General features: G+C 37.1%; 2 protein-coding genes across 2 annotated transcripts in view; both read right to left on the reverse strand.

The window, feature by feature from the left end:
• Positions 1-1,781: 1,781 nt before the first annotated feature.
• LOC135728174 (patched domain-containing protein 3-like) lies at positions 1,782-7,775 on the reverse strand. The gene is made up of 4 exons (XM_065246320.2): positions 7,018-7,775; positions 6,256-6,383; positions 5,872-6,017; positions 1,782-4,495 (listed from the first exon to the last, which is right to left on the reverse strand). The coding sequence occupies exons 1-4, from the start codon at positions 7,723-7,725 to the stop codon at positions 2,835-2,837; spliced, it is 2,643 nt and encodes an 880-aa protein (XP_065102392.2). The 5' UTR covers positions 7,726-7,775; the 3' UTR covers positions 1,782-2,834.
• An 8,219-nt stretch (positions 7,776-15,994) lies between these two features.
• LOC135728175 (phthioceranic/hydroxyphthioceranic acid synthase-like) overlaps positions 15,995-20,259 on the reverse strand; it is a 31,001-nt gene continuing 26,736 nt past the window's right edge. The window contains exon 8 of the mRNA XM_073811679.1: positions 15,995-17,193. The gene's annotated coding sequence lies outside the window, so the exon portion shown is untranslated. The remainder of the gene's footprint in view (positions 17,194-20,259) is intronic.

The raw sequence follows: 20,259 nt of genomic DNA on the forward strand, positions 1-20,259 counted from the left end.
AGCTAGTTCAGATCACATTGCTGACTGAAATGTTTGTTTAATTGAAACAAGGGAACTGTTACTGTTCCAAAAAGTTTAATTGATGTTTAATTGAAATATGCAGTAGTTTAATTGAGACTGCAATAGCTACATTAATGTTTGTTTAGTTGAAATATGTAAATGTTTAATTGAGACTACGCAACAGTTACATTCAAATTTTGTTAAATTGAAATCTGGAGATGGTGGCAATTAGTTTCATTGCTATATATTTGAGTTGACGTTGTTGACTGTACAATATGTTTTATTGATATTTTGTCAGTTGTGAAGACTGAAGATTTGTGAAGAGTGCCAGTGTTGAGGCATTTTGTTTACACAGAAATATAATTTATTTTTGAAATTGCCTATATTTATTATTTTACTCATTATTATTTATTTTTAAACTTGTTAAAACAAGCAGAGAAGAAAATAAAAACAGTCTTCTAATCTGTGTTCTAAAATAGTGTTCTGTCTTCTTTTTTTTTAGCCTAGCTACTTTTGCGGTAGATATATCGGTATCGGTACTCGGTATCGGCAAGTACACTAATGTAAATACTCGTACTCGTATCGGTTTTAAAAAAAAATGGTATCGGGCCATCCCTACTAACGATAGCATGTAGCAAAGGACCGTTTCAAAAGTTACTTTCTTATATGAATTATCTTTATTCAGAGCACGAGTGCATTAAGATTGTGAGTGTCGGGAGTGTGTTTTACAGTGTCGTGTTACAAAACTTTTAGAAGTAGACTTCTGTTGAAAATATAAAGTAGCACTGCAACATTTTGCTAAAATATGTTCTGTCAAACAATAACCTTACAGTACTGTAACTTTTCTTACATTTGTAAACATGCTGGTGAATCTCAATGAGCTGTCTGTGGTTGCTATGGCAACTCTGGTTGTTGTGTTCATGCTCGTACGAGTGTGCCCATCGAGAACGAGCATGAGACTGGCTGCAGTTTCTTTAACGGCCACTGGTGTCAGTAACGGTTAGAAATTTCTCAACTTACGGACAGCCCCTTTAAGTTAACAGTTATCCAGTGGGTAAATAATAAGCAAAATTATATGTTGTGAGGGAACACTATTAGCATTGTTTAATTTTTTATATTTAATTATTTAAGATTATTTAAATCAATACGCCACTTTTGAGTGGAATAACATAGTAGGTTTTGTATTATCTAAAATGCTGGCGCGCACACTCCATGCCGATAAGACAATCATTGATTCTCGCCTGTCTCAAGACTCATCATAAAAAAATGTTACCTCTATAAAACAAGCAAGTTTTTGCAAATTGCGCCTACACCAATTAGGTAACATTTTGAAAAAAGGGTACTAGTTTATAATTATTGGTCCATACTTAATAGGTTGTTACACAGGAACTAATGAAGAAAAATGGTTAGTACTGCATTACCACTTATCTTACTAATAACTATTAAAGAAGAATGATTAACTATAGGTAATAGGAAGACTTAAAGTAATTAAGAATTAACAGTCACATACAATCATGCCAATAGACACGGTATTATCCACTACTAAGACAATTAGAAAAACAAATGTGTTTACTATGAATTAGTCATGTAACCTATCATCACAGAAGCTCATTCAATTCTTTCTATTCAATCCCTTAAAACTGTATTCTATTTTCTTATATATCTTATTGATTAAACCATAAACAACCTTAAGAATTCACATCTTAATCACTAGCAAACTACCTTACAAAGACATATACAGATTCCATGTTTTCAACTGTTAGATACAACATAACCCTCCTTATTGCTGTTTATAAGTGCAGAAGACTAACATAATAGTAAGAAAATCATGGTAACCCATAAGTAATTATTCAAGTATTACCATGCTGTTCTTAATGAAGTACTTAAAATTTATTTAAGTTAAAACCATGGTAACTTATTACTTACATTTTGGACCATTATTTTAAAGTGAAAATCATGCTAACTGACTAGTAATTACATACCACAACAAATTACGGTCACACTTTATTTTACGGTATCACTGTTACAGTGTTTTTATACATTTACGTACTAAGTAATAATGATAAATAACATGTACTTACTATAGGGTTGGGGTTAGGATTAGGGTTATGTTTAGGGTTAGTTGCATGTAATTATGCATAATTAACTGTTATTACTATAATAATTACATGTAACATGTGTAACAAAGACACCGTAAAATAAAGTGTTACCCAAATTACTTGTAAGAAACTGTATTTTAAGGTAAAAATCGTGTTAACCTCCTAGTAAAGACACAATGCTGTACTTTTATAATGACAACACTATTACCAATAAATTAAACAATACTTTTAAGGCTTAAAGTATGCTACCTGAAGTGTGTAACACACAAACAGGAGACCTTTGTCTGTAGATACACAAGACAATATATTTTTTTATCAATTCTTTAAAAAATACTTCATAGTTACACAGATTACTTAATGTAACATATTTCATTTTTTATATAATAATATAATAATGTTTTAATGATAGTTTAACAGGTTATACACAGGAGCCTAGAATATTACTGACGATACATAGACAAGATCGGACAGAGACAAAGGGAGAACACGGTTTAAATACACAAGGATGGCTGACAAGAGACAGGTGAAGACAATTAATCAAATGAGGGACAGGTGACGATGATGATGACAATATAAAATGATAAATACAGTTCAGACTGTGACAGTTTGCCCTTAAGAAATTAAATGAAAAAAATAACCACTTTGTTAAAGACCCCTGATGTGCACTAAAAAAAGATTTCTGTTCTTAGGGAAATAACAAAAAACTGGGTTACATCATTTAGAAATGTAAACTTCTCAGTAACAATCCAAATCAATAAATCCCAGATTTGTCTGTGGTAGTTTTGGGCTTATTACTGTTGGTACTCGTGGGATTTCTCTGTTCCACACCTCAGGCGGTTTATTTGTTTCAGGTTTGGTACGAGACATCTTACTACAAATCCCAAAGAAAGTGAGGAACACAGGTATGAACATGATGCCATGAACAGCCCCAAACATTATGACTAAAAACATGATTTTAAAGAAGGTCCTGAAGATGTAGCTTTTAGCAGCAGCGAGCACCACTACACCTGCAATAGTGGACACTGCACCTTGTATTATGGGATATCCCAGTTTATAGAGGGCATCTATGGCTTTATCATTCACTGACCGTTCCTCACTGGACACAAAAGCATAAGATATGTGAGCCGAGAAGTCCACAGAAAAACCAATACAGATAACCAGATTAATCATAGATACTGAGTCTAAACTAACATCCCATAATGCCATAAAACCAGTCACACCTACAATGACAGATCCAATAGCAAATGTTACCCAGACTGAACAGAGAGGATTTGGGATTAGTAGGAGTGAAATAACTAACATTGCACATGTAGCTACTACTAGATTTTGAATGGTATTACTGACTATCTCAGTGTATTGATCGAAATAGATAAATGCAGGATGATAGACGGTTAGATTAATGGATGTCTGTAACTTTACACATTTATCTGCTGTTTCTCTAAATGCATTCAGCATGTTCTTCTCATCGACTGCTGTCATGATGTTAACAGTTTGAATGAACATACGTGATGCAGAAATGTTATTGTTAGTGAAGTTAACATCTTGACTAAAACCAGAAACACTAAGAAATGCAGTTAAAGGTTGTTTGAATTGTGTTTCATCACTTAAATTTACACCAGGAATCTTAAGATATTCATGAAGCCAAGAAATGCGTGAAACTTTTTTATCTTTAGACACCATTGACAGATTGCCAAAAATATCCAAACATGAGTCGAGGTTCTGACGCGCATCTGAATTCCAGTACTGAAAGTTTTCATCTGTTATAACTAACATGACATTGGGACCATAAGAAGAAAAGAAATCATCTTCATCATCATAATAATAACCAACATATGAGCCGTCTGTTGCTAAATCTTTCATATCAAGTCCTTCCTGTAGTTGGAAACATCCATAGATGCTGACTGCCAGATAGCCAGAATAAAACAAACACACCAAGATCTTAACCCAGGTCTTTGTTAGAAACGGGCTGTAGTGATTTTTAAAGAATAAATCCATTGGCATTGCCGAATCAGTGCCAGTGTCTTTATCATAAGCTCCACCAACACAACAAACATTACCAGTATCATCATCATTGGGTTTTGGGACTTCCATGCAGGTCAACCAATGTTTATTGCCCTTCTCTCTTCTTCCATTCAATGCAAGACAAGCACCAAAAAATGTGATGTTAAAGATGTAACAGAAGAGAAGAGCCGTACTTGTGTACATACAGAAAGACTGAACAGAGCGAAAGGGAGTTAAGAGACCGATGTAGAAAGAGAGCACATCTGTCAGTGTGGTGATAGTGATGGACACAGCAGCTTCTTTATATGTTTCTGCTAAACGATCTTCAACTTCAATATCAACTCCAGTCTTCTGCCAGCAGGAGATCATAATGAACATATCATCAACTCCAATACCTGGAGAAAAACACAGAGTATACACCTGTAAATATTTAAGTAATATCGCCCTAGTAGGAGTGTGATATTTGTTTATACTGTATCGTCACGGCTGTCATTAGGCCAGAGGCACGAGGCCAGAGGCAACAGAGTTATTTTAAAAGCCTCTTTGTTTGGGAACTACTGGTAACACTTTTCTCATAATGACTCAATGGACGAAATAGCCATTTCTTAATTTTACCGTTTCTTGGTCACAAAGTGTAGTTTAAAGATTAGTTCAGTCTAGAATATATATGTATAATATTCAAATCTGCAGTCGATTAGTAAAGATAGCGCCTGTTTGAATGTTTGTTTAGTAAGATTCGGTACGTGAGAGAACCAGAGCAATGGGCTGACCACCGCCCTGTCTGGGCTACATCTCTGACAGGGATTCCCTGGATCTGATGTTGGCCCTGTCTGTGTTTGATGGTCAAAAATGAGATCAAATCCATATTTAGTGTCATTTGTGTTGCAAAAGAGAGAGAGAGATAGAGAGAGAGAGAGAGAGAGAGAGAGAGAGAGAGATTTTGATATATTTATAATACTAATATTAATTAAAAAAAATTACATAAAAAACATTTATGTTGTACCGTATTACAGTATGAATGAATTTTGAAATATATGAACCAAGAGACAACATGTGTACAACGTGTACAGCCGCGAGAGTCCGCTATATGCTGCTCCTGTATTTATGTAATTCATTGAATTCAGTGAATGTGAAATGACGAGTCTGTGAACTTGATGCGCTTCGGCTTGTTCTGTTCATTTAACCTATTCAGACTCCCAGGTATGTTCAGTACGCTATTGTGTATCGTGGAAATAACTGTTTGTGTTACATTAACGGACGGACACCTATTCAGCCTGCTGTTCTGTGCTATTGTTTAGTTCAGTGGTGAACAACCCTGTTCCTGGAGATCTACTGTCCTGCAGAGTTCAGCCCAATCAAACACACATAAACTTGGCAATCAAGCATTTCAGGGCTACCTAAAAATTTGAGTCAAGTGTGTTGAAGCTGGGTTAGAACAAAAATATGCAGGAGGGTAGATCTCCAGCAACAGGGTTGGTCACACCTGGTTTAGTTAAATAACTTGCCTGCCATTCCAGATCAATGTCTGTTCTTCAGCTTGGATTTTGTGAAGTAATTTTCTAAATAAATGCGACCTATAGTCCACTGCAACATATATAGGTATGTTTCATCGTCTTATTGACGCATTTTTGATTGATGCGACTTATACTACGGAAAATACGGTACATACAATTTTACATAAATAACATTTTTGTATGGAATTAATTTTTTGATACCTCTAATATATACTGTATATAAAACATATTTTCACATACTACAAAATTTAAATTACCAAGAATAAGAAAGGGAGACGTGGCCACTGTCATAGAAAAAGGCATCCCACAGAAGAGCAGCAATCCAAAACTGGCTACAACAGCCAAACCAGCAGAGATGACACCAGAAACAGCAACCCAAACCTTGTTTCGAACACAATCTAACCTGGAGAAATAATAGATGTGTTATAATATTTATTTTTTATTCTTAAAGTCTTACAGGTGTGGAAACGGCATGAGTATGAGTCAGGCCAGGGGCCTTTTTGCTGTGAGGCAACAGTGCAACCCACTGAGCCACCTTATATTATAAATATACACAAGTACCCTGACTTACATAAAGATACATTTGTTAAGTTTATTTTGTTAATAGGCCTAAATGTCTAGGGTAAAATTATATGTCTTACCTCAGACAAGAAACAATTGAAATGGTAATGGCCAGGAAATAAGTGATGGAGAAGAGGGGAATCACAGAGTCTGAATTGGTCTCAAACTCATTCTGTCTGGATATCGATGTGAAGTAAGAGACATGTACCTGTAAAAATAAACAAATTCGTTACAAAATACAGAACTGTTCAATTAATAGTTCCCCCAAAAGTGAAAATTCTGTCATCATTTTCTCACTCTCATGTTGTTACAAACTTTTATTCATGTCTTTGTTCTGATGAAACTGAAGAAAGATATTTTGAGGAATGTTTGTAACTCAATTGTACATGAGCCCCATTTACTTCTATAGTAGGATAAACTTCTATTGTACTGTACGATTTGGTTACAAACATTGCTCAAAAGACCTTCCTTTGAGTTCATCAGAACATAGACATTAATACAGGTTTGTAACAACATGAGAGTGAGTAAATTATGACAGAATTTTCATTTTTGGGTGAACTATCCCTTTAATTTGTTGTTTAGTTGTTTATTTTAACATTGTTTAAGCACATTTAAAAATTATTTATGCTAGTTATCGGGTAAATTTATTGACTTCATGATCTAGATAGAAATGCAGATCTGCAATGTTGACCAAAATACTTTCAATTCTGATTTACTGGACATGACATGTTGGATACAAAATGGGCTTTGTTATGAAACATTAATAACATTCCAGCATCTAATTAAATTAAAATAAAGTATGAACAATTTCCACACAAAAATTTTCTTTGTATGTAACTCACCGTCATATTACATTCAGTTTTTAGTTCTGAATAGTTTGAAAAAAATTTCAGGAAGCCATCAAGCCACTGAGTTTTTTTTGTTACATTTTCTTCTTTTAGAAAATAAAAAAGTCTGATCGCTTTAGCGCTGCTTATGTTTGAGCTTCCTGTCTTTAGCTCTACACCACCAACAGTTGTTCCTAAAAATGTGCCATTATTCACAGGATAGCTGATGGTTGTAAAATTAATTTCTCCAGGATTGTAATTTATGAAGTCCAAAATTGCATTTGACACGCACTTTCCTTTAGTTTTGGCACAAATGTTTTCAAAAGTGTCACCTGCTGTTATACTCTTAACTTGTCTATCTAGCTCAATAATGTCAGTAAAAGCAGCCTCAGTCCAGATGTTTTCTCCCTCCAAACTTGTAATGATCAAAGATGCATACGATCCATCAGACGAAAGCCGCAGATGAGAAAATTCTTCAGTTTGTGGAAAAAATTCCTCTACAATCTTCCTCTCCTGTTTAGCCGGTCCATTTACAGGTGTGAACTGATTTTCAATATCATTTGCCTCCCTATCTGTAAGAAAGATAAAACCAGCTCCAAGACCAGCAGCTACAAATAAAGATAATATGAGAAACACAACTGGATATTTTCCAATGATCCGACCAAGCTTTTCAAAGGCCAGAGAAATAGGCCTTTCAATGCAGTTGGTTTTACACTTTGCCATCCTCAAAATAAACTCCAGCAGTCTGCAGTGGATCAGTTAGCTACACTCAGTTCCATTTACAGTAACTATTTACATTGGCAGAAAGTTATCATTTGCAAGCAGAGCAGAACATCAGGTTATATATTAACAAGCTTTAAGACCTTATGAGGTTGGAAGTTAATAATAGTTCCCTTTCTGTCAGTCACTCATGACGTGGGGTCAATGATGACACTATGTGAGTGTTTCCCTTGGGAACCCGTCTTCTCTGAACTGGAACTTTAAAAGGCCAATTACATTGGTAAATATAATTTTTATGCCATTCTTCACCCGGCATGTGGGGGTAAAAAGGGAGATGGCATAATAGATTAATTAAGCTTTTGTTCTTAGGAGCCTATAAATCTTTAGATCTAGCTTGGTTTACCATTTTCCTTGCAAAAAACAGCTGGATATATTGAGTCACAGCAAATGCATTCTTGTGAATGCATGGCATCCTACAATGAAAAAGAGTTTTATGCAATGTTGTGCATCGTTTTAAGGGGCACTTGTTATGCCTATTTTGATGTAATATAAGTTTCAGGTGTGCCGAGTATGTGTCTGTGCGCTTTCAGTTAAAATAAATCAGATTTTTGTAAATCAAATCTGAGCCAATAGTATCTCACTATTGACAGACAGCGTACAACTCACTGAGGGTGGAAACTATGGTTATGCAGGACTGTCATTTAGTAGCTGTGGGCGGAGCTTCATCAGTGTGATGTTACATTAACAAGAAGATCAAAACAGCATGTCTAATAAGATTAGTTTAATGGGGATAAAAAAATAGGTGGATTTTTTTTCATTGCAATGTGGTTGTGATTTTGCCTAATATGGGCCCTTAAAGATGCAAGAATATAGGACAAAAGTCTCCAGTCCTGCTTCCTAGTCCAGGCCATCTTATAGTAAAACACGTGGAATTGGCACAGGTCGGAGCGGACCACAGATGTCGTGAGTCACGCCCCTCCCTAGTTTCCACCTCAAGGAGGTCCCAAGAATACCCCAATGACCAGACAACAAGAGGACAGGTAAGTACGGTTAAAACAAGCTTTATTTAAATTAATTAAAATGCAAATAAGGGGCGGGGAAAGGGAACTAAAGTCAAAACTCTCGGTCCAGAGAGTATGGGTTCAGGGATACTATGGTTCCTTCACAGGGACACTCTGGTGAGTCTTTCCCGAATCATTTATCTTCCTTGTCGTGACGTATATTCGCTGTTCCCAGCTGAGCAGTCTTTTTGTGTTACAGATGGACCGTCCGTGGCTGTCTCCCTTCCTCCTAGAGCAAGAGAGAGAATACGGTGAGTATCAATAGAGCAGAGGTGAGTACCTTACACGGCCGTGCCTGGGTGAGGCCACTAGAGTCTCCCACGGCAACTGGGCTTCCTCCTGGGCACAAGAGTGATTATCAGTTCTCCACAGTGGATGTCACAGAAAGGTGAGTATTCTTTCATTGTGGAAGCGTCACTGGGCGTCTCAGGTGCGTGACTCAATTACACGGAAGCAGGGGGTACTTAATTCTTCACCAGCTCGAGTCCCGGGCGGACCACGGCGACTCCACTCTAAACACACAAAGGGTTATTCACCGGCAAATGGTTCTTACTTCCACTCATACAAGGTAATACTCCCAGACAGCGATACGTCACTATGGACATACAGGTAGATATCAACAGGTAAGTGATTCTTCACTCTTCATCGGGGGACAGACAGGTATGGGTCTACAGTAAGTAACTCTGTGTTTTGTTTAGCATACAAGGGACGTATTCAGATGAGTGGCTCTCTATGGCGGGGCATACAGGTAAGTTCCTCTACAGGTAAGTAACTCATCACTTTTGGCTTTAAGACATACAGGTATGTATCAACAGGTGTGTGGCTCTTAGCACACAAGGGCGTATTCAAGTAGATGACTCTCTACAGTGGGGGCATACAGGTAAGGTCCGCTACAGGTAAGTAACTCTTGGCTTTTGGCTTTTGGGACATACAGGTATGTATCAACAGGTGTGTGACTCTTGCTCTTAACACACAAGGGGCGTATTCAGGTAGATGACTCTCTACGGTGGGGGCATACAGGTAAGGTCCTCTACAGGTAAGTAACTCTTCGCTTTGGCTTTTAGACATACAGGTATGTATCTACAGGTGAGTAACTCTTCGTTCGACCCGGTTGTGAGTATACGGGGACACAAAAAGCTTTCGACTTACGGACCCTTTCTGGAGATGGATGGATATGCCTTAGCTTCGTTTGAGGTTGGAGGGGCCGGCGGGGATATGGCGCTCGCAGAGTGTGTCTTCCTCCCCAGGGGCAGGCTTCCCACGACGATGTCTGGCCTTGGACACCACTCTGCAAAGCTAGTAGTAGAACAGATTCAGAGCAATACTTTATAAGGTCAATACTTCAGTAGACTTGGGGGGAAAAGACAATACTCCACCTTCCAGCTTGAAACAGATGCAATGGGGATGTAACTCGAACACTGCTGCTCGGGGGACCTACCACGGCCAGGCCGCCGCCACCTTCCTAGGTGGGTTCAGGTCAGTAGCACCTTTAACAGGCCTGTATGCTGACAAGTACCGGGGTCGTGACACTTCCATCTCCTCTCTTCCAGTCCACAGAGCAAAGAGATCTAGACAGCGGTGCACTTCCAGAAGGACTCCACAGTAGTCAACACACACACAACAGTCACTTCATATAACAGATATTCCTTCTTCACACTATTCAGTGTACGTTATGTGCTTTTCTCACCTCACCGCTTGCGGCTGGAGAACGGGGTCAGAAGTTGTGAGCGGGCATGCAGGAAGGGGTGGTCACTGCTGGCGTAGTGTACGTTCCTCCCCACCAGATTTCTCTCCTCGGCCCAGCACAGTAAGTGCAGACAACAAGGACACAGCACAGCACTGCAATCCTCAAGTGTACACACTTCAATAAAAGACTCACACAATGCACTTCACTCACTCAGTGGTTTAGGGTCAACACCTTACTTTTAGGACCGAGGGCTTCGTCCAGGGGAAAATCCAGAACACGAACACAGCAAAATGGCCCACAGTTGACGTTGCAGCCACAACACAACAACATCCTCTCGCTCACTCACATTCTACAAAACACCTGTTGTCAGACCCAATTTTGGTCTCGCGGGATTCCCGGAAGTGGCTGGTGTTTGAAGAATAGCGTCCGGGAACTAATCTTTGCCCGCTTTCGGTTCCGCCCCTTCAAAAAGTCACTCCGTGAAAAAATGGTTGATATGGGGGGCTCTCTAGAGGCTTCTTCCCTGCGGCCCCTCCATTGTCCATTCTCCGTGAAGCCACGGATTTGTCTCAAGATAACTCTCAGAGACATTTTCAGCTCATGATGAGAACATCTGTTGCAGCGTCTGAAGTTGACTTACTGTTGTCTTAAGAGCTCCCCCTCATTATGATGGTCAAGCCCAGGACAAGACGGATGAACAGATTAAGCCTTTGATTTCTTGGGCTGCTGCAAGCATTAGTTTACAATGGAGCACATCACCATTCCTACTGTGCTTGCAGTTTGATGATTGGTATCTGGGCTCCGGTCGTGACTGTAAAACCCTTAGGTAAATAAGGAATTGACTAAAAACTTGGAAACCACCTTAGTGTGCTTCTGATTTGCCGAGTAGGTTTGGTTTCTTGATGCGCCCGCCTCACAAGGTGGCCTGTTTGGAGTAAACTTTGAGGACTTTGCTCAGCAATCTTCCACAGTGAAGAAGCATACAGAGACTATAAAAACATTCTGCCCTAACTTGACCAGAACGCCTTCAGACCACAGAAGTCTCATTCGACATCCACCTCCAAGCTGCACTGACCTACAGATCACTGCTCCAGGTACACCAAAACCCCAAAGAAACATCAGAAGGCTTCTAAGCCGCTGTGATGTTTTCAGCCCAGGGAGGAGTCTGCAATCAACATCTGGCCTACAGGGGGCCATTTTATTGTCTCCGGGCAAGTGCTGGACAGATTCCTTCCCATTACACCTAGCACTGTGTCCTCGCATGGTCCAGGTTACCACAATGCCTATAAAAGAGCAATTTTTTCCTCCCTGGACTCCCATCTTTAGAAATGCAGTCTTCTTAACATGACTGCTAGTTGACTCATCTCACTCAACCAGAGGGTTGCACTCTCTTTGGCTTCCCTGGTGCTATAAATGCATATCTTTAGTTCTTTAATCAATGCATCTGAGATTTAATCAAGGAGATTTTGAAAAGCTGCACATAACACTAAAACAATACCAGGAAACTAATAAAGGAAATACTGAGGTTTAAATATATTGGGGCTAACAAGAGGTAACAAGAAACACCTGATATTAATTCATTACTATGGAGGTCAACAAAGCATGAATAGGGAAACATGACACAAACCGAACAGGAAATACAATTTACATTAATTCCAACATAGTTCAAGGGACAACTAAAGACTGGACCGTGACAAGGAAATATTACAAATTAACAAGTGACTGTACTATGAATTATTAAACCCATTGAGAAACATTTGTAAAATGCGATTTGCATCTGTGAAAGCATGCTTGAGATGACATGAGAGAAGTGATAAATGTCTCAAAGAAAAAAGAAGATAAATATCACTTGTGCACAGGTATTTTTCATATTATGCAGTGTGAAATTATTATTTCATTGTGTGTATTCAGTAAACAAAACAAAAACAAAATTAAATAAGGGAGAAAATCAAGAAGGCAACAGGTGATATTCATGAAACAATAATGGTAAAGCACATGGCCTGGTGAAAAATAAACCAAAGCACCATGCGTTCATGCAAAACAATGTGGGCTGTCATGATCCTGTCACAAAAAGCTAAGAAACTGTGACAAAGAAAAGATCATGAAAGCAAGTGTATTTATTTGACTTGAGCCCAGAAAATGTCTTCAGCTTTTCTTGAACCAAGAACATTTTTATAATTCATTAACTTTTAAAGCCAAATTCAAATCTTTTTCCTTTCCGTTTGAGTAAAGACAAAAGAGCACACACAAATATCATTCCATTAAGATTAAACACTGAAAAGACAAATGTTATGATTAAAGATTTTATTATGGTAATGGTACTATGGTAACTATTAAGGTACTTTTTGAAAAGGTTCCATGTGTTAACATTTGTGAACTATCTTTTTTAACATACAATTAAACAAAGCACAAAACTTACACAGCATTAATCTTACATGTTAATTTCAACATTTACTAATTACAAATACATATATTTAATATTATTAGAAAAATTACTAATACATATTTACTACACATTTAAAAAAAATATATGTTGAAATTAGTTAAATGAATAGTTTACCCAAAACAAAAAATTAGCCCATAATTTATTCGTCCTAACGCCATTCTAAGCAAACCGATACATTTCTAAGAAAACTTGATAAGTCACGTTTGATTGTAAACGACACTAAGTTGTGGTCGATGTAATATGGCAACATGTCGGCTCCACATTGGTACTCAAGAAAATCATAGGTTGTTGCATTAATAAAAATAGACGAGAATCAATGATTGTCTTTGATTGTGTTTATAACCAAACGTGATGCATCGGTAGATAAATACGAATCATTTTCTCTCACAAATGTATCTTTTTGCCTCAAAAAACATTAACCTATGGGAGTCATTTGGATTATGAGCTTGAAACATGTGGCCACTACACTAAAAAAGATACCCCAAATGGAATGGACAGGGGGACACTGTATAGTGGAAAAAGGGAAGGGGTCTAGCCCAGGGTCTAATTACATGTAGAACCGCCACTGACTATACCACACCAGTGCTCTTATTTATCTATTAACAAAATTAAGACATCTTGTATTCAGTTTTAGTTTCTAAAATATTAAAAAGGTTATATTTTAAAATCTTAAAAAAAGGTTATATTCAATTGTAGTGGCAACTCCCTTGCTTCCCGACCCATACTCTTAAAAAAAAGGGCATAGTTCACTGGCTCATAATCTTAGGGGAACCACTTTAAGTTTTATATAGCACCATTATTTTGTGTGTAATGTGAAAAAGCATTGGGCTTTCAAAAATATGTCGTATTTGAAACATTTTGCTTTTATATAATATAATGTTTATAATTAGCCATTGTAACGATGACACAAACCACTATTATGTTCTGTTGTACATGAACTTAATTTATTGTACCCTAGCTGGCCTTTGTATTATCATATATTGCACAGTAAAAAATCGTTGCTGCCTTAAATTGTTTTGTTGAATCAACTCCGATTTACAAGCATGTCAACTTACTATTATAGTATTTATCCTGACAAGAGATGAGTTGCTACAACTTAATAGCTTAAAAAACTAAATAAATTGACATGACTTGACAAAAAAATTAAGGCAGCAAAGATTTTTTTGTATTCAGTGATTGAGTGCCATTAAAGCTGGGAAAACCCAGAATATGATTTGATACAGTATAACTCATATACACATAGGATGACAGTAAGGTGAGTAAATCATGGACTAATTTTCATTTTTGCGTGAACTATTTCCAGAGGTGTAAAGTACTTTACTCAAGTATTTTTTTCAAGTATCTGTATTTATTTAGAGTATTTTACTTTTGCAAACTTTTACTTCACTACATTCTGATGCATAATATTTTACCTGACTACATTTCATAAAAGCTACATTTCAAGTTTTTAACTTTAATACACTTAAAAAAAAATTGTTGTTTCAAACTAAACAATTGTGTTCGTGCTGCCTTAAAATTTAGATTTAATTCAACTTAAACATAATTTGTCAATTAAAATTTAAGTTGAATTGTATTACTCTCTTATATACTTTTAGAGTAGATAAACTTTTACATTTACTTGAGTAACTAAGTATAAAAAAATTTTTATGTGAAATATAGTCGAATAAAAAGTATGATATTATGCTTCAAAATGTATTGAAGTAAAAGACCTTGATAAATTACAGATACTTGAAAAATTTTCTTTAATGAAGTAAAAATACTTTACACACTAAAAACACTGGTTGCACGTGATTGAATTAATTTATTTTAATGAAATTAAGGTTAATTTCATTTTAAGACAACGTAATTCAATAACGTGGAACTGGTGTCCACGATTTTTTTCAGTGAGACTATTTCTTTAATTTACAATGAACTAAGATAAACAATTGTATTTGTATTTAAAACCATTAACAAAGGTGCTGTAAATGCTGTAAAAAAGGCATTGCTTATGGATGTTGTTGTTTTCTTGGCACAATTTGAGCTTAAAAAAAACAATATACACAACAACTGATGTCATGTTTAAATATATTGTTTTATTGTGTGATTTGGCAAGCAATTTTAAAGATATTTTTCCCCATTCAAGTAGAAGAATAGACAGATATCTCTTCCAGTTTATGCATCATCTAGTTGCATGAGATAGTGTAGTGAGTAATGTACAGTTATTATAACTACAGTATATTATCTTATTTATTTCATGGCTATATTTAACAAATAAATACACAAAAAATTAGTTGCATTGAGTTGATATTAAGAGTTGATGTTACTATGTAAGACGATAAATATCACATAGTGCTAAGTGTTATGTATAAAAGCTGTTGATTGGGAGGTGTTAATTATACAGAAAATCAAGAACTTCTAGAATTATTAAAATCAGGGAATTTGAATAATTATATTTAATATTATTTTAATAAATAATCAAGTATTTATGTGAGACTACACAAACTGAAACACGTTAATGAATTTCTTGGAAATACTTTTACTCAAAGGATCTCACACTTAAATTGATTTCATTCAATCTGTGTTTGATACCTGTGATATTAACTTAAAATTTTCAAAGTTTACAAGCTCTATATAAACAGATAAAAGCTATCGGTAACACTTTATTTCGATAGTCCACTTTAGACATTTTACTAATTATAAGTTACTTTGCAACTACTTATCAACTACCAATCTTTAGAGAATTAGTAGACTGTCTGCTTAATATCTACTAACACTATTGTGATGATATCTCAACAGACATTCAACTGTCTATAAGTATCTTTGCATGTGCATGTCAACTTATTCCACTAACCCAAACTTCCCTAACCCCAACCGTTACAGTCTACTAATACACTAATGACAGTTAGTTGACGTATAGTTGTGTCACGGCTGGGGGCGGACCCAAAGGTAACTAAAAGGCCACGCCCCTCTCTAACTTCCACCTCGAGGAGGTACCCAAGACCACTCCAATGACCAGACAGACGAGTATACTACGGTTAAAAATATAACTTTATTTAAATAGTTAAAAAGAAGACAGGGAAAGGGGAAAGGGAAATTAAAACTAATGAAAATCTTCTTGTCTCCAGGGGCAGGTTGGACCAGGGAATAGGGACAGAGGCTCCTTCCTGGCTTGATCCTACTATCCGTGGCGCCCTCCGCTTCCTCCTGGAGGCAAACAAGTAAAACACTGTAAGTGAACTGAATATTTCGCACGGGACTTCACTTGCCGGCATTTTCACCCGTCTCTCCTATGCCCTTAGGTTCTTCCAGTTGGGGCCCCTCGCTCTCCTCGGGACGATGTATGAGGGCAAAGGTAAGTATTACACTCTTTCTCCACAGGTCGTTTCTTCCCCCCCAGGTAATGCTGTGAACACAGACAATTAGACACGTCACACAGACAGGCTACTCACGGGGCTGGACTATCCCGTCCGCTCGAGGCGGTGCACTAGGACACAGGTAAGTGCTTCTCTCTTTCTTCGCTGTTCGGTTTCCAGCTAGGGCGTTGCTCTAAGCACAGACAGAACTGTTGTACCACACAGGTAAGTTACTCACGGGGCTGGACTGGCCCGTTTGCTTCGAGGCGGCGCACTAGGACAAAGGTAAGTGTTCCTCTCTCTCTCTCTTCGCTGTTCGGTTTCCAGCTGGAGCGTTGCTGTAAGTACAGGTAGGTTAATGTATCACACAAATAGGTTACTCAACAGGTACGAACGTCTCGTATACTGCAGACAGTGGGCCCTTGTGGTAGTGTCCGTGTACCGTATACCTCCACCCGTCTGCTTATGCCTTCGGGGTGTCGTAGGGACTAATAGGTCAGATGTGGCGGAGCCGAACGCTTCCCTGGCTCTCCCTCCTTGCTTGGACACTTGGGGCCACAATTTGGGGCGAACTCTCGATGAGGCTCCGCACACACCAAAGATTTCTGTGGAATAGATCCCAAAAAGAATGCCGTGACCTGAACTCCGTACGATACACTTAATTTGCTACTCACTTGCACGTAGCGCTGGACTTCACCACTGTCTGCTCCAAAAATAGACTGGTTAATACTAACACACAGGGGGGCCGATAGATCTAAGCTCCTCGTCACACGGGGCGCGAGCCACAACGTGTTGTTCCTTCCTCACGAGCCGTCCGAGGCGGGGGCGGTTCCTGTCACTACAGACACTGCACACACACAGCAAGCTTTGTGTAAACACCAAAAGATAAGTTCACTCACCCCACAGCACTCGGCACACTCTCACGTGAATTTCTAGGCGGGCCACCTATGAAGGTATATTTGGTGCAAAACAACTGCACACCTGTGACAGTGGAATTTGTATTTGTAGAGATTATCCACACATGTGTATCAGTAAATTTGAAGTCACAGATGAAGAGTTGCAAACTTGTAGATTTTTTTTCTTTCCCTCAAATACAACACAACAGTTACACATTCACAAATCCTTCAGTGCAGCTGCACAAATCCCATTTTACAAATCACAGATTAAGAAACTCACAAGTTCACATTTTTTGCTACAATTGCTGCAGTAAATATGGTGCAAAACCTACTTGAACACCTGCATCAAAGTATGTGAAGTCACACACAAATTTTGTACATTCGCAAAATCAGTTTGTGCATCTGTGCGATGAGAGTTGCATGTGTGTAAAAAAAAAATTTTCACAAATATTTTTTTATTTTTGAAATATTTTCTAGCACAAACACAAGTACATAAATACAACTGCTTGAATCTGCTGCTACGAGTTTCAAACACTCTTTTTCGTGTGCTCTCTGTTTTGCACCAAATATCTCGAGATAAATGGTGCGAAAGTGATTTGTATACCTGTAGGCTATGGGGAGCACTGTTCAGCACTGCCCACCAGGTGGCGCCCGACACTCACTGAAGCAGAGTTTATTAATTACCAGCAATGTTTCAGCAAGGTAAATCGCCTTTATCAAGGTATTATTTTCACCAAGTGGAGAACAATATAAATGGGAGTGCTAATTATACACACATGAAGGTAATTACATACAATATTCCAATGATTCATTAGTAAACAAAATATAAGTTCCATAAATCTCAAACCATCAATATAAGTAGATTAAAAAATACAAGCAGCAAATACACACATAGGCCCACATTTAACTAAGATACATGCTTTTTCTTCTAATATACTAATTTGGATGATTATTTCTGTCTTTTTGAATCGGGTAACTGAACAACTAAATTGTTTTTATTATTATCTAAACAGTTGTTCTGATTTCTTAACATTTACCCTGGATGCTAACCAAAATCAAATCAGCTTTTTAGACTTGTGGGTAGCTTGTAATTTTTTACATAGGGATCCGATTAAAAAACCTACAGCTCGTCATACACTATTGAGAGTGGATTCTTATTGTCATGAGCAGGGCCGTACAGAGGATTTTATAAATACCAAGGTCCATATGTATTTTTCTAATAGCAATTGCATAAACAAAAGAAACATTTAAAATCCTTACATTTTACCTGCAAAAAAGAGTTAGACCCTGTAAAGTGAAACAATCACACTAACATAAGCACGCTAAAATACTTACCTGTTCCCTTAAAGAAAGAAGAGTTAACTCAAAAGAAAACTAGAAACAAATAGCTTAAAAATAGTTAAAGCAACTGTTCTAAAAGAGCTGATTAAAATTTAATAGACCGGTCTAAGAACAAAACTAACCAGAATAAACCCATACTTAAACCAGTTAAATCCATTTAAACTTATTTAAATAAGAAAAGATTAAATATAAAGGATTTAAAATTATTTATTATACATATTGTACTGTAAATATTTATTGATTATTTATTGACATACATCTTTTACTATAAACATTTATTGATTATTTATTGATCTACATTGATTATTTATTGACACATCTTTTACTGTAAATATTTATTGATTATTTATTGATCTAAATTTTGTACGGTAAACATTTATTGATATATTTATTGAATCATCTATATTGATATATTTATCTAATTATTCTATTTATCTTACTAACTTACCTATTCCATTTGTATTCCTGTTCAGTAAACTGCTAATTAATTTATATAAGTTTTCATGTCTCATGTGTCTTTTCTAATATAACATACACCACTCAACGAACCTAGAACTGGTCCAGTAGCATAGTTATTACGATTGCAGTGACATAAGTGCTACAACTGCATTTTGTTGAACTTAATCATCCTATAACTTCATTATATTATATTGGAATTGAGAGGGTATTTTCATCTAGAAGGTGAGGTGAGTTGGACCAATTTTTACTTAGACAGGAGGCCTTTTAGGTATATTAAAGCCTATTACAGTAGCAGTGGTGTAGTCTACGTGATACGCAGGACTACACCGTATACCCACTAGAAATTGTCAAGGATTTCCGTATACCCACTGAAGATAGCGCGAGGATGCGTAACAGCATGGTTTTGTGACATTTTTAAACTTTTAGTCATAATATAGATGTGAAGCACTGACCATTAGCATGCTACACTTGCTACTTTAGCGGGTTGAAATACATATTAGGCTTTATACTTCCTGCAGAACTGCGCGATCCGATCGGCGTATGAATTTCTATGAAATCAAATTACTATAGTGAAGCGAAAGCGACTGGGGAGCAGACTGGTGTGGCGCCACAGGCGAGTGATAGCAAAGTACCGCGAGAGCGACTCCAGTTATCACATGGAGAAATCTGCTTTGAATCGCTCTCGCGGTACTTTGCCATCACCAAGAGGTCGGCTTAGCGCCATATGAAGTCGAACCTGCAGTGTATCTATCTGCTCCCTAGAAGAAGAAGAAGAAGAAGAAGAAGTATCTATCTGCTCACGCGACACTGTAAACAAACAGACTCTATGTGGAGATGTGAACGAGTGGAGCAGTGCTGCTTTACAACGCACACATGTGAGTAAACAACATTTAAATCATCAGTCCAGTTTATTACTTTATCTGGAGGTAAGGCTCCAAATGCAATAAAAAAAGCCCGTGATTATATCCTGATGGTTTTTAGCTGCCTTCAGTTTCTCTGCATGTTTGCTTGTGCTTCACAGTGTTAAACTTCTCTTCTCTGTGTTCATATATCTACGTTCAAGATGTATATGATCTTAAACTTCTGTTTGGTTTGGGTGTCTAATATTAGGCTACATGATGGTCTTGTAATAATAATTAAGTAAGCCTATTTTCATTTTTAGACAATGCTTATATTATAGCCAATGAATGCAATGACTATGCAAATTAGAGTTAATTCATGGTCATCTTAAATGTGTATTAATTAAAAACATTTACACCATTAAATTACACATGGTAACGTTATCAATAGTTGTCAGATAATAGCTATTGAAAGA

This window comes from Paramisgurnus dabryanus, chromosome 13, assembly GCF_030506205.2.
Source record: "Paramisgurnus dabryanus chromosome 13, PD_genome_1.1, whole genome shotgun sequence".
Lineage (NCBI taxonomy): Eukaryota > Metazoa > Chordata > Actinopteri > Cypriniformes > Cobitidae > Paramisgurnus > Paramisgurnus dabryanus.

What these genes read in the sequence shown, in the direction of transcription:
- LOC135728174 (XM_065246320.2), bottom strand. Translation starts at nt 7,725, where the DNA reads ATGGCAAAGTGTAAAACCAACTGCATTGAAAGGCCTATTTCTCTGGCC. An exon ending in TCAATTGTTTCTTGTCTGAG is followed by an intron (nt 6,018 to 6,255) that starts GTAAGACATATA and finishes TTATTTCTCCAG; the next exon opens with GTTAGATTGTGTTCGAAACA. An exon ending in GTCTCCCTTTCTTATTCTTG is followed by an intron (nt 4,496 to 5,871) that starts GTAATTTAAATT and finishes GTTTTTCTCCAG; the next exon opens with GTATTGGAGTTGATGATATG.